Source organism: Camellia sinensis, chromosome 12 (assembly GCF_055761805.1).
Source record: "Camellia sinensis isolate YWXY chromosome 12, ASM5576180v1, whole genome shotgun sequence".
Lineage (NCBI taxonomy): Eukaryota > Viridiplantae > Streptophyta > Magnoliopsida > Ericales > Theaceae > Camellia > Camellia sinensis.
In genome coordinates, this window is record NC_138972.1 from 41,868,422 (window position 1) to 41,893,003 (window position 24,582).

Here is a 24,582-nt window from a genome sequence, read left to right on the forward strand (position 1 = left end):
GAATCATTGGTGGACTGTTGGTTCACGTTATGTTTTTATTCGAATATTGTAATGTTCACGTGAATATTGTGGTGTTCGCGTTAACTACAGTATTGTTGGATTGCTACACAGAAAAATGGACTCGAAATGAAATCCTTAGAAAACTTTATAAACGAATTTTCACCACTCCCACCCCACAAAACATGGGATTACACATATCCAAAAATAAAGTAGAACTTCTCCATAAATTATGTGAGGGCATATTCGTCCAGCACACAATCATCTACATTCAAAAAAGGACTTATCAGTAAGCAATCCCGCCTCACATGGACTTGTCAATCAAACAAAAACTCAATGGGATCAAACGGAACACAATTTAGCCATATGGGACTTTTCGATAAATTTCCCTTTAGGCTCAAATCTTAGAGTTTTTTTTTTTTTTTTTTTTAAATTGTCCCTTATTTATTAACAAAAATAAACAAATAGTTTAAATTGAAATCAAACCAAAAAAAATTAAGATATAAATTAATAAAATTAAAAACGCATAATTTACTTTGTTATAAAGCTCAAATCAGAGGGTTTTTTTAACCCAAAAAAAAATGTGTCCCTTATTTATTAACAAAAATAAACAAATAGTTTAAAATTGAAATCAAACAAAAAAAATTAATATTTAAATTAATAAAATTAAAAACTCATAATTTACTTTTTTATAAGGCTCAAATCTTAGAGATTTTTTATTTTATTTTATTTTAATTGTCCCTTATTTATTTTATTTGCTAAGTTTTTGGTAAGTATTCAAATTGACAATTAACCACAGGATGGTTGGCCTAGTGGGTGAAGACTGGGGCTTGAAGGTTTGCTCCCTCTCCGGTCTCAAGTTTAAATCCCCTAGCTAGCAAATGCATACCTTGGGGCCACGGACCGCAGGGCGCAAGTCCTGTTTCGGAAGGCTTGTTTGGGCTATAGAAACTTAGTCTGGTATGCATAAATTGACCCAAGATATCCTACATAACAAAAAAAATAAAAATAAAAATAAATAAAAAAGAAGTCCTGTTTCGGAAGGATTGTTCGGATTATAAGGACTTAATCTGATGCGCGTACGCTGACCCAAGATACCTTACATAACAAAAAATAAAAAATAAATAAATAAAATAAAAGCAAGATACCCTACATAAAAAATAATAATAAATAAATAAAAATTCTGTTTCGAAAGGCTTGTTCGGGCTATAAAGACTTAGTCTGATGTATGTAAATTGGCCCAAGATACCCTACATAACATAAAATAAAATAAATGGACAATTTAGGTATGTGTCCTTTTATAATACACATTTTCAAAAAATGATATACTAAATGATATTTTATGTTATTGATATTTTATGTTATTGATATCATTCTGTGTCCTAATCAAATCTTTTTCAGTTATAATTAAAGAATCACAAAGGAAATATAACCAAACACCACATGCTGGAACTAAAAACCTCTTTGATCGCAATCAAAATAACAATCGAAATAAGTTATTACTAAATCATAATCAATATAATCAAATTATAACTAATATCACAACGAGTCATAATCAAAGAGAACGAGAGATTATAGTTTGTACCTCTAAGTATATAGTAATGTTTGAATAATAATTTAACCCTAGATAACTAATTTGTAGCATTCACAAGTATCGTATTACAATTTCATATAGACAAAACTTTCCTTTACCATCCATATTTACAAATGCACATTTTTTTGCTTTTTTTCTTTCCTATGGGGATTGGCAGAGAAATTGTAGAATCTTATGAAACTTTTTCTTGTTAAGTACCAATCTTTTCTTAATTTTCGAAATTTTTCCTTTTTCTTTGTTTTTTAATCTTTTTCACTTTGAAACGAAAATCTAGGAATTGAGAGCTTAAAAAACTTGGACTTCAGTTCCAGTACTAGAAAAAAATATATATATATACTAATAATCAAACTGAAGCTCTGCCTCCATTGCTGTTCTCCTGGGCATTCCTCCATTCCTCCTTGAGATCATACGCCTCACGCTGCAAACCAAAAAAAATTATGTTAATATGACTCATTAGTAATTCACACAGAACAAAAATAAATCAAGAAGAAAATTCCACAATAGTCGTTCAGATGAGACTCAAACTTGATCCTGGGTTATTAACCAGGTTTAAAAAAACACATATTTAGGCCTAATAGAAATATTTTGGGGCTTTCAACTAATCAATTCCAGAGACCTGCACAGGCCTTCTATTGAGGGCAATAGCCACCACAAGTCAGGGGTCACATACGAAATAAAAAGTTGTCAAACATGATGTCTCGTATTTGATCCTTCTGTTTTGAAGAATTCTTTGATATTTCTGACCCAGGACGCTGACCCAGGACTCTCTTATATACATGTATAAAAAAGTAGGTGATAACAAAGGTTTGAGAGATTGGATCTAAGTTTATAGGCTTATAGCTCAGTATCTCCCATTTAAGAGATCCATGAGATTGGAAGGACACAAGAATAGAGAAGAGCTAACAAAGCCAAAACAGTGAACTTTTCCACAAAGGAATAAAGCAATTTTTTAGCAATTACCAAACACACCAGCTTTTTTAGATTCTACAAAAGCAAAAAAGCTACTAATAAAAAAGAAAATTCCAAACCCACCCAATCAAGGTTTAACTATCTAGTGAACTTTTAGTCTTAATGCAACTTGAAAAAATTAAGATTGATAAAGCCTAAAACATGTAATGTAAAGACTAGCAATGTCATAGATGATGTTGAAAGGATAAAGTAAGAAGATAAAGTAAGAACATAAATGTTAAACAAATGTGATGCTCACAAAGACCACAAGAAGTTGCAATGACCATGCAGTTAACAGACCTTGGTGCGCTCTGAAAGTACGCCAAATGCCTCTGCAATCATCCTATAAAGTCTGTCAGCATTCTTGAAGATTTCATCAGCAATTTCATCCCAGAGTTGCCTATTTCCTCCAGTCTCTGCCAGGAACTTAGTAGCTACCTATGTCAACATACACTTTATTATAAAGATGACCAAAAATATACATATATATATTTAATAATAAATATCTAGACAGCATATATTAAAACTAAAAACCTTGTCTGGATGATGTTTAAGTGCTGCTTCCCGGTATGCCTGTTTGATTTCTGATGCCGTATCAGATGCCTTGATTCCCCTGCAATTGGAATTTTGAAATAATTGAGGTCTTTAGAAACCTAACAAACAATTGGAATAATTGGAATCACATGAAATAATTTGGAAACCTAACTCTAGAAAGAAGTATCTAGTTAGATTAGTTCATGATTTCCCCATCTTAAAAGTATTGCAAAGAAAAGTGGTTAATATGCGACACAAAACTGAACTTCATATTTTGTTTGCAATTTTTTTACATCAAACACCAAACAGCATTTGCAATTAACACACATCAAAACGTAATAATAACACATGGGAAAGGGATACAATTGCAGTCCAAAAATGAGAGTTTAATAATCAATATTCCGACAGATTCATCCCAAAATGAATTGCTCCCAAGGCAGAAACTTCTCTATTGTACATCCTTTTAATCATCTAGATGAATTTTCTAGGAGTTACATACTTTGTACAACAAGAGCCGCCTACCATCGTTAGCAGTGCTTGTTGGAGAGTGTTTATGCACACTCTTCATTCATCAGGCCATTACTGTTGAGTGCAAAATACAATACATAATCAACATTCACAAATTTATTAGTAATTATTTAACACTATTGATATCAATCATACAAAATCATACATCACAATATAATAGTTGTATTCATTTCATAACACATTGGAAAGAAAATCTAGTAGAATGTGGCAGAATGAGGACTTTCACATGCTTGATTTCCAAGATGCTAAAATTTACTAAACATCCATGAAAATCAACTACAAATATACACAATTTCTAGAAACAAAGAGAAAGAATAAAAGGATAAGATAATGTCATGATAAAATTAGTATTTAAATTAGAAATTAAGTTTATTCAATACCAAATGGACATCAAACAGAACTAGGTGATATGCGGAAAACTTACAGAATGAGGTAAAGATCCAAGAAGGTTTCTTGTTCAGCCTTTTCTTCCACTAATGTGAGGTGCCTGCTAGCTCTTCTTAATGCTGCCATTTTGCTGCCAGTTATTCCATCGGGTGTGCCAGACTGTCTGGCCCTTTCATCCACATTGCTGCCAGTTGGTCCATCTGGTGTGCCCGACACTTGAACCTTTTCTTGTAATTGCTCTTCAAGAATGGATAAGAATCTCTTCAGGTCACTAGTTGCTTGTTCATAGTCTCTAACTGTCTCATGTAAGGTGGCTCTCTGATACATTGCCTGCAAAAAGGACAGCGTCAATCTGGTACACAAACTAGTAGCCATGGTCCATAAGATTCACAAAAAGGACTTTGAAAGGACATACATATCCAAGTGAAAAAGAAAAAAAACAATCAAAACTCATTAGTAAAAACTACAGGAATATCTAACGGCTACAATTTATTGAAAAAGGCTCAACTGTATTAACTCGAGGATTTATCACAATGTTACTAGCAAAACATTAATAACCTTGCGATTTACGTATTAATATGCATGTTCCAAAATATGGTAGACACGTTCCAAAACAATGAATTTAGCGATCCAAAATGATTCCCAAATTTTCCTCCTTTTTTTCCCCCAAAATGGTTTCCTTAGAAGAAAAAAAAAAAAAAATCAAATATAATAAAATAAAATAAAATATAGAGAAAGTGGAGTTTTGGAAGGATAAAATGTAAAAAGTGCGCCATAATGCTCTTAGAAATGGGCTTTTGCATGATTAGTAGAAATAAAATAGATTATATTTTATTAAATGTCTAATTGTTTAAAAAATTAGTCTGGAAATACCTTAAATTCCAATAATGTAACTGACAGAAGTCTACCCCTATTAGACCAGATTTTGGTGTATGTAGGGTACTACATTCCTGTTTCGGTTCCATTTGCCGGAACGATCCATGTTCCAAGTAACATGGGTCTGTAAACTGTCCCGACATTGATTCCGGTTAGTTTCTACAAGGGTCCGACAAGACTCTGTAAACTGTCCCGACATTGATTCCGGTTAGTTTCTACAAGGGTCCAGCAAGACTCCGTAAACTGTCACAACAACTGTCACAACATTGTCTTCTACAACGTTATGACACCCCCATACAGTGTCCTCTACAACGTTATGACACCACCATCCAGTGTCTTCACCAATGGTCTGACACGACCATACAGTGTCTCCTATCCTCTTTTATTTTTATGTATTTTCTTGTTTTCTTACTCTCTCCAAACTCAAGTTGGTTAGTTTCTATCCTGCTTGAGTTTGCGGCGGGCTGTTAAAATTTACCATCACCTACCACCAACTTACCATCACCTACCACACACTCACCTACTACACTCACCTACCACCACCATCCACTACACCTACATCTATATAAGGAACCATTTGTAATAGACAGAAAATCATCAATATATCAATCAATAATACATAAATTCTTACATGGTATCAGAGCAAGGTTAAAGATCTTGGTGTTCTTCGCTTTCCGGTGGGCGGCAACCTTGCCTTGACCGCCCGCCGGATCTCAACCAATTCAACTGCCTCGCTTCCCTCATCCTCTCTCTCCCTCTGTCTCTCTTTACTTTGTAGTGTAGAAGGCCATCCATGGCTGCAGCTCGCATAGTCTCCTCTTTGCTCAGTCGTTCTCTCTCTCTTTCTGCTGGTTTCTTTCTCTCCACAGGAAGAAATTCTAGCTTGGCGAGAAGCGCCCTCGGATTTAGCACTGCTGCAGTGGCAGAACCGATCACTCCACCTGTTCAAATCGAACATACCCAACTTCTAATCAATGGCCAATTTGTGGATTCAGCGTCCGAAAAAACATTTCCAACCTATGACCCTCGGACAGGAGAGGTTATTGCTCAGGTTGCCGAAGGTCATGCAGAAGATATAAAACCGTGCTGTATCTGCTGCTCGTAAGGCATTTGATGAGGGACCATGGCCAAAAATGACCGCTTATGAACGGTCACGGATACTGCTACGTTTTGCTGATTTGGTTGAGAAACACAGCGAGAATGGAGAACTTGATATCTCTGGTCAACAAACTACAGAGAGCTTGCACTGCTCTAGGCGATCATGGCGAAGAGAGCGCTTTGCCCACTCTCTGGGACTCTCTTCCTTCCATCGCCGTCGTCGGTGGCCAGAGCTCTGGGAAGTCTTCAGTGCTAGAGAGCATTGTTGGGAAGGACTTTTTTGCCTCGTGGATCACCCCTCTCTTTTTCCTTTCTTTTTCTTTTTAATATTTACATCCACTATCTTTTTGTCTTTCAAATAAAGCCACTACCTTACCCCACACCAATTTTTTTATTCATTTTATTCTTCTTATCATCCTCATTATCATGTACCCCACTTTCTCTCTTTCATTTTTTCACTTTCCAACCCACCGAGGCACATCCTTTCGCCATTCATATATTCTTATTATTATTATTATCATTAATTAAAAAAAAAAAAAAAACCCAAACCCTTTGCAGGTTTTCCCCCAAACCGTGGGCCACGAAACTTTTTTTCATTATTATTTCTTTACCAAAAAAAAAACAAAAAAAAATAAAATAAAATAAAATAAAAAAAAATCACACCAATGTTTTTCATATCACCCATCCACAAATATTTTTATCTATTTTCTTTATCCATTGTTTTATTTTTATTTTATTTTTATTATTAAACAAAACAACAACACAAAATCACACCAACAACATTCCACAACCTTGTCATTTTATTCATATCAGGGGATCAACTCCGCTCCCAATTTTACACCAACAAAAAAAAAAAAAAAAAAAAAAAACACAACAACCACAAAACAACCACATCCACAGGCAGGATTTTCTTCTCTACTCTGCCGCCGGTCTTTTCTTCTTGCCTCCGTCCTGGGCGGCCCTTGACGGTGCTGCCTCCGTGTTTTCCACACCACCGAGCACGTTCACTCCCCCATAGTCCTCCACTGCAGCATATGGCGGACCTCCAAATCGGAACATCACGGTGGCCTTCCGCTTCAGCTCCTTATTTTCTGCCTTTAGCACACTTATCTCTGCTCGCGCATCCTTATACATGCGTTGGAGCAGAGCCAGTTGGGCGTTTAAATGCTGCACCTCATTTGTCCTACTCTGAAGCCGGTGCGACAAGTTTGTGACCGCAGTCATGGTTTCCACACATGACTTTAAAGTATACTGATTGGCCTCAATATCAGTTTGCACCGCCATTTTTTGCTCCACCGACCGCATCGGAAAGTTCAACGGAGCAAACACAGAGGTGTTTGGTTGAGGTTCACTGGCCACCGCACCAGTTATCTCTCTTGTTGACTCATTGAGGTCGGGAAAGAGAGTGAGCAGACCACGGGACGAAGAGGCCATGTTCTGGGTAGCTGGACGGGAAGAAGAAGCCATGTTGCTGAGTGTTTCAGAGACGGGTTGGTTACAGAGTATTACAGAGTTTCTCTCTCAGCAACCGCAGAGTTTTTTCAGAGGTTTCAGACTGGTTTGATTTCCACATGTTCTCTCAGCCTCCGCATTGATTTATATAGAACATGACGAAGAGGCCGACACGCGCACTGTCGATCACGTGCATCGCCGCGTGTCTGGCGCGCCTTTTGATGGCTCGTCTTTTGATGAATTGGGCACGCCTTTTGATGGCACGCCTTTTGATGGCACGCCTTTTTATGGATTGGGCACGCCTTTTGATAGATTGGGCACACCTTTTGAGGGTGCGTGTAGTATAAGCATGAGAACATACTTACCTCAATAGCTAACATAGTATCAGAATCGGATTATCCAGGGGTCACTAGGGTGCGTGTAATTGGCTTGCACACATCAAGTGCTGCCGAGTGAGCACGCTGTGTGTGAGAGAGGGTGTGAAACGAAGTCCCACATCACCATGGTATGAAAGTAATGTGAAGTATATAAGCATAAGCACACCCTTACAGCAACAACTAGCTTTTGGGGTTGAGTTCTACCCAAGACCTATGGGGAACGCTCAAAGCCCACTTTCCAAACCCAAAACTAGCACCCCCACATTAGTGACAAAATACAAAAACTCCTCGAGTTACTATATTACATGGATTTGGGTACTAGTGTCGGGTGTGGGAAAGTGTCATGAATATTGGATTCATCTAATTCTCATGTCCAAGGACAAAAGGACATGCCTAGATTTCCTGTTTTCTAAATCATTCTTTTACTTAATCTGGTGAAATGATGCTTACAAGCTAACAAAAAACATTCTATGCATAAAATGGGATGCAGTCTAACACAGATATATGGTAGACTTGACCACTTAGTCATACTTGTTGGGTGCATATACAACTCACACATCCAATACCCTCATCCAAGTGTAAAAGTGTCCAGCATGGATACTTCACAAATTTAGAAGAGTCCATGTAACACATCTAAGTCATCAATCAAGCAGTAAGATATTCTTGACAAAAACACTATTTCGGCTCACTAAAAAAGAAAGGAAAGGAAAGAAAAGAAAAAGAAATAGGAGATGAAGTAAGATAGAAAAATAACACGAGAAAATAATTTATCAATGTCTTTCCAAATTCTAACAAAGAAAACATCTAGGCCAGCACACCACATAAGATAGGTACACAGAATTTTGGGCAAACCTTCAGGTAATTTCCATCAAGACCTATCGCTAGATTGCAATCTGCAATGGCATCAGAAATTTGGCCCAAAGCTTGGCGGGCAGCAGCACGCTTGCGGAAACAGATAGCCGTAAAGAGACGTGATTCAGTACTGCTTGATATAGCGGCAGTATAATGCTCTATTGCTTCCGTATGCCTTCCAGCATGAAGTGCTTCATTCCCAGCTTTCTGGAATTGAAACAATCGAAAAACACAATGTTTGTTCAATACATAGAACACCAACCTCGTCATAAAGCATCAAGGGTTGCAATTACATGAGTGACTAAAAAAGCAAAACAAGTCAACCATGAATCCAAAGAAATAGATAAATATGAACAGCATAAAATTTTAACCTTGCCAGAAAAGGAAGACTATTTTTTTGGCTAAGTGCTAGAAAAGGATGCCGCAAAATTCCACCTTTTTGAAGAATAGATTCTACCAAGAAGAACACGTTTTGATGTATGTATAGCATGCCACAACCCCTACACAACTGAATTCTTTGAAAGCATGTCACACATGTTATGTACTGTGTGTATTTTTAAGTTCAAAAGCAACTTTATTACCAAAAGTTCAAAAAGGATCAACCGATTCTTTACAATAAATGACATTAAAAAATAAATAATGACCACATAAATTTAAATGGGCATATAATCTAATTACACAAAACTTAAATCTTCTTCCAAAAATGACCACTTCTTGTTATTTTCATGAACTGCACTTCAAATCACTGAAACAGGTCTTATAGACCTTAGTTCTCTTCAGACAACCAAATTTTACTTTTTTCCAACCACATCCAATCCATTTTGCAACAAATCCTTGTTGTACTGTCAAAATGCCCTTTACCAACTTGATACCTGGGATTAATATCAGACTTTCATGCAATGTTGAATTATTTGGCCACATATCAATAACATAGAGCTTCCATCAAAATTAGAGGTCTTCCTAAAAGATTGTGAGAGTACAAAGAAAGATTTTCCTTCAATGATTGGTTCTATGGAGGCTATTTGTAAATCCATCAAGTGACAATAGAAAATAGATGCAGGCACTAAAAAAGATAAAGCTTCTACCCATCACAGTTCCAAATGGGAGGCTGAAATTGTTACTCACTGTTGAAAACTGAATTTTCATATTCATTTAAAATTAAAGGGGGTCTATTATTCCATTAAATTATTATTCGACTTTAGGCTACAAGGTGGTCTTAAAGACAGTTTCAAAAGGCTTTACGGAGACTCCCTTCAATGCCAGCTTTGAGGCGAGGCCAAGGCAAAATGCATCAAAGCTTCAAATCTAACCACCACCACCACCACCACCAAAGCTTTTTCCCTAAAATCTAACCACCACCACCAAAGCTATGGTCTTGTCTTGTCCCTAGACTCCCTACTGAAATGGCTTGCAGGACCACCAACATATAGCTCCCAAACTAGGAAGTCCCTAAGTGAACTACAAGTAATGCACAACCTAGTGCCTCTAAAAACATAATTGTCCTAAATGATAAGATTAACACATTCACAACATTTACTATCTCGAACCTCTTTAAAACAAAGGCCAAAACCAGGACCCTTCAACTTCTTGAATACTATCACATGGACACTTATGGATTGTACGACAACATTAGCTTGACTAAGAGCATTCACAAGCTTGTTCTCAACACTAATGTGGCACTTAAGAACAATAGTGTACTCGTAGAAGAATTCTACCTATCCAACATATCAAGCACCAAGTATAATCTGAGAGTGAATATGCCTATGTGCATGATGGTCAAAAAATAACACAAACTACTAGGGTACAATATAACACCTCTAATGGTGCAAGACCGTACAACTACATAAAATTCATTATCATAGGTAGAAAATCTCTGCTTAGCTTCATTCAGTGTAAAACACCATTCACCACAGACAAACTACTCATATAGAGACATCCTAAGAAGTTCTTCACAAGAAACTTAGTTTAAGTACTAGGAAGTTGTGAATTGGTGGTGGTTGTTGGTTTTGGGATGAGCCAAGAAAACCCTATTGTTTGTTTTGTGATTTGTGAGTATAAAGGGTGAAGGTGATCATAGACAAAATTTAAGTGGAGTTGTAAAGATTTTGAGTTAAACATTGGGAAAACCTATTGTTGATTAATGGAGATTAGAATATGCCGGAAAGGTAGGCTGAGAGTAGACATAGGCACAAGGGGTATGTTGAACCACTATAAATCCTTATGTTCATTCTCTTTACATTACTTGCATTTATTTTGTGTGATCATGTTGTGAATGTATGAGATTAATACAAAACTGTTGAATGTATCCCTTGAAATAATTTGAAGTATAATCCTTTTCACTATGTCAATTCATTTAACAACTAACCTTCTTGAAAGAAGCAAGACAACTACATCAATTAAAGAGAAGGCAATTTGGGCAAAAGTTAAGAGGAATTAAAAAGCCCTATTCAACCCCCCACACCTCCAACACCTTTTTCATGCCTTACACAATTATGGTTCCAAATCCAAGTCACAAATAAAAAATTGGCAGCATACCTCATAGTGTAAAAGTTTGCGTATAGTAGCAGCAAATAGCATGGATGAACCCAAAATATTGCTTTGATACCTGAGCATAAATTAGATTAGTTTCTTAAAAAATGTTTAAAGAAGGGAATGCCCAATTTTAACTGGAGACCAGAAAATGTAGTGTATGATAAAAATTACGTATTACTTCTCTTCAGTGCATCTCAATTGCTCGTGCTTCTTAATTAAATCGAGAGCCACCTCCAGCCTCCCCAATTGAAAGTGGGACCTGGACATGAGGTGCCACCTCCACAGCCTTACAGACGGGTGCTTATTGTATTGAGAACCATTCCCTTTAGGTAAATTGTTACCAGCACCTACCATGGGGAAATTCTTTTCAGCACAACCAAGAGTCCGCTCACACAACTGAATCACCTCTTCATACTTCTGCAGCTGCTAGATGCCACAGAAATAAAGCCAATGCTGAGACCGAAATTTCAGACATACAAATCAAAGTTTTAAGGAATGGGAGTTTATTGAATTTCACGGCCTTAATAAATCAAGTATAAATAGTTGTGTGAGATGCATAGACAAACCATAAGAAGAGCTTTCCCTTTCATTTCAAGTAATTTCTCTGAGTACGAACTTATTGATAAGACATCATCAATTATTGCTAACGCATTAGTTGCTGCATCGGAAGTTCTCTGTTTCAAGAGTTCAGCACATTGATGTATACAATTGGCCACTTTCTGCAATCACCATATTAGACATTGGATTATCTAGTTATTCATAGAGAAGCCTGCAACACACACACACACACACACAGAAGGAAATTGTAGAATAACTAAAGGTATAAAAAGTTAATTTAGTAATTTCAAGAAGGACGCATAACAGCAATGTGATCAATTATATACTGCACAAAGTTTGAAAAATTGAAGATTAATGAAGATGGTTTGGTCATATACAATGGAGACCAACAGAGGCAATAGTCAAGAGATGCGACATAGTAACGGTAGATGGAAGTGTGAGGGGAAGGGACAAACCTAGATTAACGTGAGCTAGTATAGTAAATAGAGATATGAATCTCCTTAATTTGAATAATGATATGGCCTTGGATGGAGTCGAATGGAGAAGAAGGATTCATGTCGCCGACCCCATTTGATGGGACTTAAGGCTTGGTTTGGGTTGGTTTGGTTAATGAAGGAATCCAAAGAGATCACACAAATCATAACAATGCCATACCCATCCAGCAAATCATACAGCATGAGTTTTGGAGTAAGATCAGCTAGAGCTCATACCCAATATTCTTCAAATCATATCACATCAATTCAAGAACAATTCTAGCTTCTTTCCTTATATATATCTAAGTGTGTTCCCTTTAGGTCCTTCTAGATTTTCAGCTATGTATATTGTGCAAGGTACAGATATGTAATTTTATGTAATTATATAATTTTTACAAGTGGTTGGACTTGTCAAGGGCAAAACACAATACTTGCCTTAGAACAAATTCTCTAAATGTTTTACAGTATCAGAACCATACAATCCATAACAGTAACTTCTCTCAAGATAACTCACCCTACTTTTCCCAGATTCCATGCCTTCTTCTTCCTCTTCTTTTTCTCTCCCCATCGGCAATATTGCTAGTTATGTTTAAGTGAAAATCATAGGTCCCAAAGGAGCAAGGACTTAATCTATACTTGCTTGGCTTTGTACCTACATTTGGCAAGATCAACTCAACTCTATTCTTATCTGTAATGATCTCTTTGGCTTCGTTGATGGCTGCATTACTCTTCTTAAAAAATGTTATCACAGCCAATTCTTCTTCATCTTCCACTAATCCAGAATATCCCAACTGGCAAAAACTTTATCAATTTGTAAGGAGATGCATTAAAGCAACACTTTCTGAGGGCCTAGCCAAAAAAAAAAAATAGGACTTGAGTTGATCTTATGAACGCTTAGTTAATGCTGTGAGAATATATTGTGAATCTTACAAATTATATTAGAGTCCTATTAGAGGCATGATTGTATTAGAGACCTTAGATTATATAGCCCTAACTCCTAATTATTCCGTCCTACGTGTTTTTGGGTCTTCTTGTTTTGTCCTCCTTCCTCGTAAAAATATGACCAAACTCAGTGCCCGGTCTGTCTTGTGTATCTTTTTGGGTTACAATCTTACTCAGAAAGGCTACCGTTGTTACGATCCTGTCTCTCGTCGCCTTTTTGTCTCCCGTCATGTTGCTTTTCTCGAACATCTGCCTTACTTTCAACTTCCCCCTCTCACTGCTCCAGTATCCAATGAGGATTTAGTTCACATTGACCCATTTCCTTCTGAGGTCTCGTCTGATGAATACATCTCCATTGTTCCTCTTGAGCTTGTTCCATCTTCTCCTCCTACTTCACCTTTGGCTACTTCTCCTCCTTCAGCTTCTTCTCCTCCTCCATTATTAGTTTATTCTTGTCGCAAGGCTCCTCCTCCACTGGTTGTCTCTGCCCCTGCTGCTGCTCCTCCTGCTTCTGACGACTCTGATCCTACTAAACACCGATATCTTACTCGAGCGCGTCATCCTCCAAACAGGAGCCTCATTGGGTTCACACTATGGAGGATGAGTTGTCTGCTCTACAAAAAACTAGTACTTGGGAGCTGGTTCCTTTGCCTGCTAGTAAGAACTTGGTTGGTTGCAAATGGGTCTACAAAGTCAAGACTCATTCTGATGAGTCTCTTGAGCGCTACAAAGCTCGTTTGGTTGCCAAAGGTTTCTCTCAGGAGTATGGTATTGATTATTAGGAGACATTTGCTCCTGTTGCCAAGATGACTACTGTCCGTACTTTAATCTCTGTCGCTGCTATTCGTTCTTGGCCTCTTTATCAGATGGATGTTAAGAATGCTTTTCTTAATAGCCATCTCACTGAGAAAGTTTACATGCGTCCTCCTCCTAGCCTTCCCCATTCTTCTGGCCAAGTTTATCGTCTTTGGCGTGCTCTGTATGGTCTAAAGCAATCTCCTCGTGCTTGGTATGATCGCTTTCAGACTACTGTTACCGAGCTTGGGTTTCATCCTTCTGCTTCCGACTTTGTTTTATTTCTGAGACATACATGTCACGCCCCAAGCTCCGTGACAACGCCGCACACTCATTTAAGTGAGCATGCAAGGCTAAGAATCCAACACATAACCAACAATGTAAAATACTCAAATTAAATCCTTAAATATCATAATGCTAAAAACCATACAAATAGATAATTCTTATCATATGAAATTGTCCACCAAGTCCACTAATAAAAATAATAATAATAATAATGATTCAAATACTCAAATCATAGTCCTACTCTCGGTACTCCCACAAGTAAAAACCCTGCACAGCTCTACTCCTCAGAATCTGAAAAATAAAATAAGGGTAAGCTAGACAGCCCAGTAAATAACCAACCATCACTATTAGCTGGATCAAGTATACAAAAAAAATAGTCGATAACCAATAAATATATTTTTTGCTACCATTCAATAAATGAATAATTATTTGTAAGACAGTTTCATAGCTAAAAATAAACAATGTACAATACATTTTAATTGAAAATCCAACAAGATAATTCAAAGGAAATTCGTTGTTCAAATCGATGGTTCGATATTCAAATGGTTCAATGATGCAATTCACAAAACCCAAGTCTTGGTGACTACGGTCACTTAGCCCGTGACAAGGCCCAGAACCACACATAGGCCGGTGGTAAAGCCCCAAAAGAAACTAGTTTCTGTGCCAATAAATAACCCCCATTGGCTAGGGTCCAAATCATAGTCAGACTAGAGTGATGTTCAAAATTCAAACAATACACAACTTTCAAATAAAACATTCGATATTTTCAGAATAAATGTTTAGTACAATTTTCAAAATAGTTTCATCAAATATTCAAATAATTTTCATAATAATATTCGATGTTGTTTTATACTTGACCCATATTTTATTTTAAGAGAACATGAAGGATATAAATAAATATTTCTGATTTTAAACGATTCGATAGGAATAAAAATGAACCAACAGTGATAGAGGGTTACTTACCTCAAACGCTTAGAAATAACACTCCAACACCAACTCCAAACACCCAATTTCACCACTTCAATCACACAAACCTATTAAATAAAACTTCAAATAAATTAATATTTTTTTACATGTTACAAACACTCACAAAAGCACCACTATATTAGATTAATGTATTACTTTAATATTCAAGAGATCAAACCATTCAACCCAACTTTATAGCCAAACACACCTTTACCCATGATACAAAACTCCATTGTTTCTATTACCCATCCAAAGTTACACTTACACATTGCACCCAATTCTCAAAACCTAAGTAGGCACCTATAGATCTTCCAAATCTCCTTAATGCATTGATTGTTAAATTCCTCAACATAAACTTAATAATTAACAGTAAAGACAGATTTTACCTTAACCAATGGGTGTCCCAAAAATCACCAACGTGCTGCCTTCAATCCCTATTGTAGCCTCACTTGAACCTCTCTTCTCTTTTTCTTTTCTTTTTTCTTTTACCTTCTCAAACCCTAGCCGCCTATGGAGCAATTCATAGCCTCTGTTTTGTTTGTTTTCCAAGACTTAAAGCCACAATAGGTGGGCATATTAACCTAATTTCACAAAGTTACAAAATTACCCATCTAAGTAATAGGAAATATAATGCCATCTCATAACTAATTCTTTGATATTAATAAATGACCCATATAAATTAATTTAATTACTAATCTATCCAATAAAATAATCCTACACACAACTTGGGTTTTACAATACATCGGCTGGTTTTGTTGCTCTCTTACTCTATGTAGATGATGTGATCATCACTGACTCTGACTCTTCTACTATCTCTGAGGTCAAACAGTATCTCTTCCGTACCTTCGAAATGAAAGATCTGGGTCCATTACAGTATTTTCTTGGTATTGAGGTTGTTTCTTCTCCAAGGGGCTATTTTCTGTCTCGGACTAAGTATACTAATGAAGTCATTCACCGTGCTGGTCTTACCAATATTAAGGTTTTTGATACACCTATTGAGCTTAATGTGAAACTTAACTCTACTAATGGTGTCCCTCTGGATGATCCCACTTTATATCGTAAGCTTGTGGGTTATTTAGTTTATCTTACTGTCACTCGCCCTGATCTTGCTTATGTTGTTCATGTGGTTAGTCAGTTCGTTTCTGCTCCTCGCTCTACTCATTGGGCTGCTTTGGTTCGCATTCTTCTCTATCTCAGAGGTACCATCTTTCTGGGCTTACTATTGTCCTCTCCTTCCTCTTTGGATTTGGTGGCCTATGCTGATTCTGATTGGACTGGTGATGTTACTGATCGCAAGTCTACGTCTAGTTTCTATATGTTTCTTGGTGATTCCTTGATCTCTTGAAAAAGCAAGAAACAATCAGTCATTGCTTGCTCTACTACTGAAACTGAGTATCGTGCTATGGCTCATGCCACTGCTGAGATTGTTTGGCTTCGTTGTCTTTTGTCTGATTTGGGTGTCTCTCAGTCTTCTCCGACCTCTCTCTATTGTGACAACCGCAGTGCTGTTCAGATTGCCCACAATACTGTCTTCCATGAGCAGACAAAACACATTGAGATTGATTGTCACTTTGTTCGCCAGCATCTGCAGTCTGCCTCTATCTCGCTTCCTTTCATCCATTTGGCTTTGCAACTTGCAGACTTCTTCACTAAGACTCACACTACTGCTCAATTTCAGTTTATTCTTAGCAAACTCTCAGTGTTTTCTGCTGGAAATTTGTGTTAATAATAAGATAGTGGCATGTATATAATATGATAGTGGTGTTGGTGGTAGATAGTGGTGTTGGTGGTAGATAGTGGCATGTATAGAATATGTGATAGTGGTGTTGGTGGTAGATAGTGGCATGTATAGAATATGTGATAGTGGTGTTAGTGGTAGATAGTGGCATGTATATAATATGTTAGTGGTAGATAGTAGTAATATATAATATGTAAGTGGCATATAATGGGTTATAATGATGTTTGTAATATCTCCTATATAAGGAGTGTCATTTGGTCTTGTAAGATAAGAAGTTTTGAATATAACAGAAATATATTCCTTCGTCCTCATATTTTTCGGAGTTTTTCTTCCTCATATTTTTCTAAGTTGGTATCAGAGCAACAAAAAACACAGCAGTCCTAAAACCGTCATAGCCATGTCGGAAGTCACGTCCGAAACCATTTCAACCCCTGCCGCTGCCATTCCGGTGAAAACGTCCAACTCTCACTCTGTCCAAATCACCACCATCTGCCTAAATGGTGATAATTTTCTCCGCTGGTCACAATCTGTCCGGATGTATATCCGTGGGCAAGGAAAGATCGGTTACATCACTGGTGACAAGAAGGCTCCTGCTGTTAATGATCCGCTATTCGACAGTTGGGACGCTGAAAACTCCATGGTTATGACATGGTTGGTCAATTCCATGGAGGAGGATATAAGCTCTAATTACATGTGCTATACTACTGCACAAGAGTTGTGGGATAATGTTAGTCAGATGTATTCTGACCTAGGAAATCAATCTCAAGTTTTCGAATTAACTTTGAAGTTGGGAGAGATTCGTCAAGGAGATGATTCTGTCACCAAATATTTCAATTCGTTGAAAAGGTTGTGGCAGGATCTTGACATCTTCAACACATACGAATGGAAATCGGTTGACGACTGCAACCACCACAAGAAAACTGTGGAAGACAGCCGTATTTACAAGTTTCTTGCCGGCCTCAACATTGAGTTCGATGAAGTGCGAGGAAGAATTATTGGCAGACCTCCTCTCCCATCCATTGGCGAAGTATTTGCCGAAGTCAAAAGGGAAGAGAGCCGAAGGAGCGTCATGCTTAAGAAAAAAGGTACTGGTGAATCAATTGAAATTTCTGCTTTAATTAGCGATGCTGCGGCCAACAAGGCTGCAAATTACCAGCGCAGGTTTGATGATAAGCCACGGGTCTGGTGTGATTTTTGCAACAAGCCTCGCCATACACGTGAAACGTGTTGGAAGATCCATGGCAAACCTGTCAACTGGAAAAGCAGCAAACAAGGAGAGAAGAATCGTGGCTTTCCTACCGCTAATGAAGCCGATTCAGGTCCCTTCAACAAAGAGCAGATTGATCAACTCTTAAAGCTGATAAAATCCAACTCCTCATCCGGTACTCCTAGTGTTTTGTTGGCACAAACAGGTAGAAATCCTAAAGCCTTCTCTTGCCTAAACTTCTCTCCGTGGATCATAGATTCCGGTGCCTCCGATCACATGACTAGTTTTTCCCATTTATTTAGTACCTATTTCCCTTGTTCTGGTCATGACAAAATCAGAATAGCCGATGGTAGTTTTTCACCTATTGCAGGAAAAGGATTTATTAAACTAACTGAGAAAATTAATCTCAATGTTGTTCTTCACGTCCCCAACTTAGCCTGTAACCTTTTGTCTGTCAGTAAACTATCTAAAGATTCTAATTGTCGTGTTACATTTTTTGAATCCCATTGTGAATTTCAGGACCAGAACTCGGGGATGATGATTGGGCGTGCTAGGATGCTTGAAGGTCTTTACTACTTTGATGAAGTACCTGTTAGTAATAAAAAAGCTCAGAGCTTTAATAGTACTAGTTCAATCTCTGTTCGAGAAAAAATAATGCTATGGCATTATAGGCTAGGACATCCTAGTTTTCTTTATCTGAAACATTTATTTCCAGAATTATTTAAAGGGATTGATTGTTCTTCTTTTCATTGTGAAAGTTGCATTTTTGCAAAATTTCATCGCTCTACTTATTTGCCAAAACCTTACCAGGCTTCCAAACCTTTTTATTTGATTCATAGTGATGTTTGGGGCCCTTCTAAAATCACTACTCTTTCTGGTAAAAGATGGTTTGTTACATTTATTGATGACCATACCCGCTTATGTTGGATTTATTTGATGAATAAAAAATCTAACGTGAAAAATTTATTCACAAATTTTTACAATATGATTGAAAACCAATTTCAAACCAAAATTGGTATTTTACATTCTGATAATGGAACAGAATATTTCAATGAGCAGTTGGGTGAGTTTTTGGAAAAAAAGGGAATTTTTCATCAATCTACATGTTGGGATACCCCTCAACAAAATGGCATTGCAGAACGAAAAAATAAACATCTACTTGAAGTAGCACATGCTATAATGTTTTACATGCATGTTCCTAAATATTTATGGGGTGAAGCAATTTTAACAGCCTCTTATTTGATAAACAGGATGCCTACAAAGGTGTTAACATACAAAACACCTTTTGATTGTCTCAAAACTTTTTTTCCTGACACGAGGTTGTTTTCTGATTTACCCGCCAAAGTTTTTGGATGTACTGCCTATGTTCATGTTCCCAGTCAATTTCGTTCAAAACTTGACCCCCGTGCTATAAAATGTGTTTTTTTGGGTTATTCCTCAAACAAAAAGGGGTATAAGTGTTTCGATCCTCAAACCAAGAAATTTCATGTGAGTATGGATGTGTCATTTGTGGAAACAAAATCCTATTTCCCCAACACTTCTCTTCAGGGGGAGACAAGTGGAGTAGAAGACCGTTTTTGGGATATTTCTATCCCGCTCCCCAATGTCATTTATCCTGCACAAAAACCACATCTGTCTGATAATGATCACTTAGGAGAACCAAGTTCTATGGTGCCTAGTCAAGAAGATTCTTGTTTAGAGGGAGAAGTACTACAAAATGATCTAAATCCTGAGCTTCAGGTTTATACTAGGAAGCGATTTTATCTGAGGAATAATGACCCGAATGTCCATCCTAATGACCCGAATATCCACCCGAGTTCTGGCATTGAAATTTTAGGTAATCCTATTCCTTCTATTTCCGACCTTGATGTTCCTATAGCAATTAGGAAAGGTGTCCAAAATTGTATTAAACATCCTATTGCAAATTACCTCTCCTATCAAAGACTGTCTAAAAACCATAGAGCTTTCACATCTAGGATTTCACACTTGTTTGTTCCAAGGAATATACAGGAAACATTGGATGATCCGAATTGGAAATTAGCAGTCATGGAAGAGATGAATGCTTTAAGGAGAAGTGGTACTTGGGAGATAGTTGATCTACCCAAAGACAAGAAAACAGTTGGGTGTAAATGGGTGTTTACGATAAAATGTAATGCAGATGGAAGCGTTGAGAGATACAAGGCGAGACTGGTGGCTAAAGGCTTCACTCAAACTTATGGGATTGACTATCAGGAGACGTTTGCTCCTGTTGCTAAAATAAATTCCATCAGAGTACTGTTATCTCTTGCAGTAAATTCAGATTGGCCTCTACATCAACTTGACATTAAAAATGCATTTCTCAATGGTGATCTTGAAGAGGAGGTGTTCATGAGCCTACCGCCGGGATTTGAGCAGCGACTTGGAAGCGACAGAGTATGCAGATTGAACAAGTCATTATACGGACTCAAACAATCACCAAGAGCGTGGTTTGAACGCTTTGGGAAGGCAGTTATCAGTTGTGGCTTCTCGCAGAGTCAAGCAGATCACACAATATTTTATAAACATTCAAAAGACAGTAAAATTGCAATTTTGATTGTTTATGTTGATGACCTCATTTTAACTGGTAATGATGAAGCAGAGTTAGCAGCCCTCAAAGAGAAACTCGCAAAAGAATTTCACATTAAGGATCTGGGAGCCCTCAAGTATTTCCTCGGAATGGAATTTGCAAGATCCAAGGAAGGTATATTCGTTAATCAGAGAAAATATGTTCTTGATCTCCTTGGAGAAACAGGTATGCTTGGTTGTAAGATGGTGGAGACTCCGATCTAGCCTAACTTGAAGTTACAAGCTGCTAAGGCTGAAGAAGTCAAAGAGAAGGAACAATATCGGCGACTTGTAGGGAAATTGATTTACTTGTCTCATACGCGGCCTGATATTGCCTTTGCAGTCACCATGGTAAGTCAGTTCATGCACTCACCAGGGGCAGAACACTTTGAGGCCGTTTATAAGATCTTAAGATATTTGAAAGGAACTCCAGGGAGAGGCTTACTGTTCAAGAAACATGGACATCTTCAAGTTGAAGTATACACAGATGCAGACTGGGCAGGAAGTGTTACAAACAGGAGATCAACATCTGGATACTGCTCCTTTGTAGGTGGGAACCTAGTTACATGGCGGAGTAAAAAACAGAATGTGGTAGCTAGAAGTAGTGCACAAGCAGAGTTCAGAGCTGTTGCCCATGGAATCTGTGAAGTAATGTGGATTAAAAGAATTCTTGAAGAATTAAAGCTTTCTCACCCGACACCTATGAAGGTCTATTGTGACAACAAAGCAGCTATATCTATAGCTCATAATCCAGTTCTACATGATCGCACAAAACATATAGAAGTGGATAAACATTTCATCAAGGAGAAAATCAATGTTGGCATAATCTGTATGACCTACCTTCCAACAGGTGAACAATTAGCTGATGTGCTAACGAAGGGACTACACAAGAAGCAATTTGATAAGCTGACTAGCAAGCTGGCTATGGAAGATATCTTCAAACCAGCTTGAGGGGGAGTGCTGGAAATTTGTGTTAATAATAAGATAGTGGCATGTATATAATATGATAGTGGTGTTGGTGGTAGATAGTGGTGTTGGTGGTAGATAGTGGCATGTATAGAATATGTGATAGTGGTGTTGGTGGTAGATAGTGGCATGTATAGAATATGTGATAGTGGTGTTAGTGGTAGATAGTGGCATGTATATAATATGTTAGTGGTAGATAGTGGTAATATATAATATGTAAGTGGCATATAATGGGTTATAATGATGTTTGTAATATCTCCTATATAAGGAGTGTCATTTGGTCTTGTAAGATAAGAAGTTTTGAATATAACAGAAATATATTCCTTCTTCCTCATATTTTTCGGAGTTCTTCTTCCTCATATTTTTCTAAGTTTTTCTGCTAAAATACCTTGAGTTTAAGCGGGGGTGTGAGAGTATATTGTGAAATATACTGTGAATCTTACAAATTATATTAGAGTCCTATTAGAGGCATGATTGTATTAGAGTCTTATGTATTGTATTTCCTTTTTGGTTTAGGAGTTAGGGCTATACAATCTAAGGTCTGATTATAATCTAACATACAGTTGCATATACAAAAATACAGAAAACTTACAAATGTCCCATCTGTCATCTGGCTTGAAAAGTGTCTACTAAATTTGAAGAAAGCTTTTGTAATGTGAAACAAGTTAGGCATAAATGTATTGTTCATAACAATGTCCCAACTTGGCTTGAAAAAGAGAACTCAAATCCGGGTCAAGAAATAACATTTTTCAAAATACTTGTAAAGGATCTCCTAGTCATTTCACTAGAACTACATTTATGAATCATGACATGCACATGCACATGCACAGGCAGACAAACATAATTACTCATACATCTTTAAATAGATAAGAAATACGTGTATATCTACGTTCCCATTGCCCTTTCTTCTATAATTTCTTTTTTGGATTCTACAAATAGCAGGTGGACAAAAATCTACATGAAAATGGATCAACTGATGAAAGGAGTAGTGAAATGGTTTGTTAAAGAGAATTATCAAAGATGATGACAACGATACCACCAAAATCCAAAACTACAACAATGATACCTTAGCCTTTTGTAGCCCATCAGCAGCTTCTAAAACAACTTTTCGATCCAAACATAGATAACCCCCAGATTCCGTGAACTTGTTGAAATATTGCACCGCATCTTCAACTTCTCCCAGCATAAGATGACAACTAGAAAAACAAAAATCAGAATAAAAATGTTACTAACAAAAAACAATAAGAAAATATAAATAAACAAAAAAGACTTATAAACAATGTCCGTCAGCAACATGTAAAGCGACCTATGCATGATCACTACAATAGAAAAAGGTTCTCACCATGAAATGATTTGTCACAAGTCAAAATTTCATCATAAAAAAGTTATTGTGACAAATCATTGCTCCTTCATCACAATGAGCTCATCCCAATAAGTTTATCATGACCAAAACACCAACCACCACAACAAGCTTACCCGTAGAGCAATGAAAAGGAGTTTTGTCACAATGGAAAATTAGCAACTTTTGTCACACTGTTTTCATTGCAAAAAGTACATTCCTCTTGTAAAAAACAAAAACAACAAAAAACAAAAAACAATAACGAAAAAGGGAACCTTTTATGATGAAGTGAGTTCGCCATATATGCCACATACATTCATTGAGGGACCATGGGGTTGCACAAATGGAATTATTCCATTTAGAATAACTAGAATAGCTTTTAGCTCTCCCAAATATAGATTAGGTAATTCAACATAAGCTGATTTTAAATTTTCACAAAGGAAGTAAAATTAATAGATTCTTGAGCTTTATGTTTACCACCAAATTCATCTAACCATCTAATTGGTTAATGGGTTAATTTTGAAATGGTCCAATTCACATTTTTTTTGGGACAACCAAATTAGCCCAAAAAGTATATGCACAAAATATGTGTGTGGGAGCACAAAGGAAGGCCATACTTTGCAGCCCGGAGTCGAACTTTGAGAAAGTTAGGATCTAGAGTAGCAGCCACCAGACAATCTCCTAAAGCATCTCTAAACCTTTTGCAAGTCATGCGTACGGCAGCACGGTTACTATAACACAGCACAAGAGGCTCAAGGCATAAGGATTCTGATATGTCATTACAAGGAACAGACTTCACACCCTTTGTGTAACATTCCTCAGCTCTGGACAGATCATCTTGTTTGTAAGCTTCATTTCCCCTGATACAAAAATCATATTGTTCTATCAAACAGTAGAGTAAACAACTTGATGGGTTTCACTGTTCAGCCCAACAAAAACAGCAATAATTACAATGCCCAACAACAAAAACAGTAGTGGTAATGATTTTGTGTTTTTCAGAAACAAAAATACAAAACTTTTTTCAAAATTCAAAAGCTATCTTTAAATTATTTTTTGGGTTAATTTGAAACTATACTAACAAATAAAATTTGAGTTTTTGAAAAATAATTTACCATTTCTTCTAAAAATAAGGTAGCTTTCATGTAATTAGTTTAAAGATACAGTTCACTAAACTAGTTTAGAAAGTTTCCCCAAAAAAGAAAACCAAAAAACGAAAAAACAGAATCAAAGAGAGCTGGCAAATAATTAAACACAAAAAAAAACAAAAAATCATTGAAGAGTGAAAGTGTTGAGAATCACCTGAGTCTCCACCTTTCACAGGCTTCCAGAGCTGCGGAATTTGACATGATGTGTTCTCAATTTTATTACAGTGACTGCTTCGAATGCGAAGACCAACTCTCAACTCTCAACTCTCATCACCATCATCATCATCATCATCTTTCTCTCCCTCCCTGCGTTGACCGCTAATTGATGGGAAATCAAGTCGTGTCGTAAGGCAGAAGAAAAAGAAGACATGAGTGACCCATTTGATAGAGCTGTGTGTAGACTCGTGGGA

General features: G+C 37.0%; 1 protein-coding gene and 1 long non-coding RNA gene across 5 annotated transcripts; both read right to left on the bottom strand.

Moving 5' to 3' along the window:
* Positions 1-1,489: 1,489 nt before the first annotated feature.
* On the bottom strand, positions 1,490-24,578 carry LOC114305480 (uncharacterized). Of its 4 annotated transcripts, none has more exons than XM_082898419.1 (11): positions 24,327-24,578; positions 23,645-23,887; positions 22,755-22,884; positions 11,742-11,894; positions 11,354-11,598; positions 11,179-11,248; positions 8,644-8,850; positions 4,026-4,318; positions 3,074-3,152; positions 2,840-2,977; positions 1,490-2,009 (listed from the first exon to the last, which is right to left on the bottom strand). In XM_082898419.1, the coding sequence occupies exons 1-11, from the start codon at positions 24,371-24,373 to the stop codon at positions 1,935-1,937; spliced, it is 1,680 nt and encodes a 559-aa protein (XP_082754545.1). In that variant the 5' UTR covers positions 24,374-24,578; the 3' UTR covers positions 1,490-1,934. The 4 variants fall into 4 exon arrangements, with proteins under 4 accessions (XP_082754545.1, XP_082754544.1, XP_082754547.1 ...); XM_082898418.1 differs by having other exon boundaries at positions 11,354-11,601; positions 24,327-24,574; XM_082898421.1 differs by lacking the exons at positions 1,490-2,009; positions 2,840-2,977; positions 3,074-3,152 and adding an exon at positions 3,439-3,655 and having other exon boundaries at positions 24,327-24,576.
* On the bottom strand, positions 14,446-15,717 carry LOC145804469 (uncharacterized). Its single transcript, XR_014346238.1, has 3 exons — positions 15,581-15,717; positions 15,192-15,262; positions 14,446-14,519 (listed from the first exon to the last, which is right to left on the bottom strand). It is a non-coding gene; the product is annotated as an uncharacterized LOC145804469 (long non-coding RNA).
* Positions 24,579-24,582: the final 4 nt, after the last annotated feature.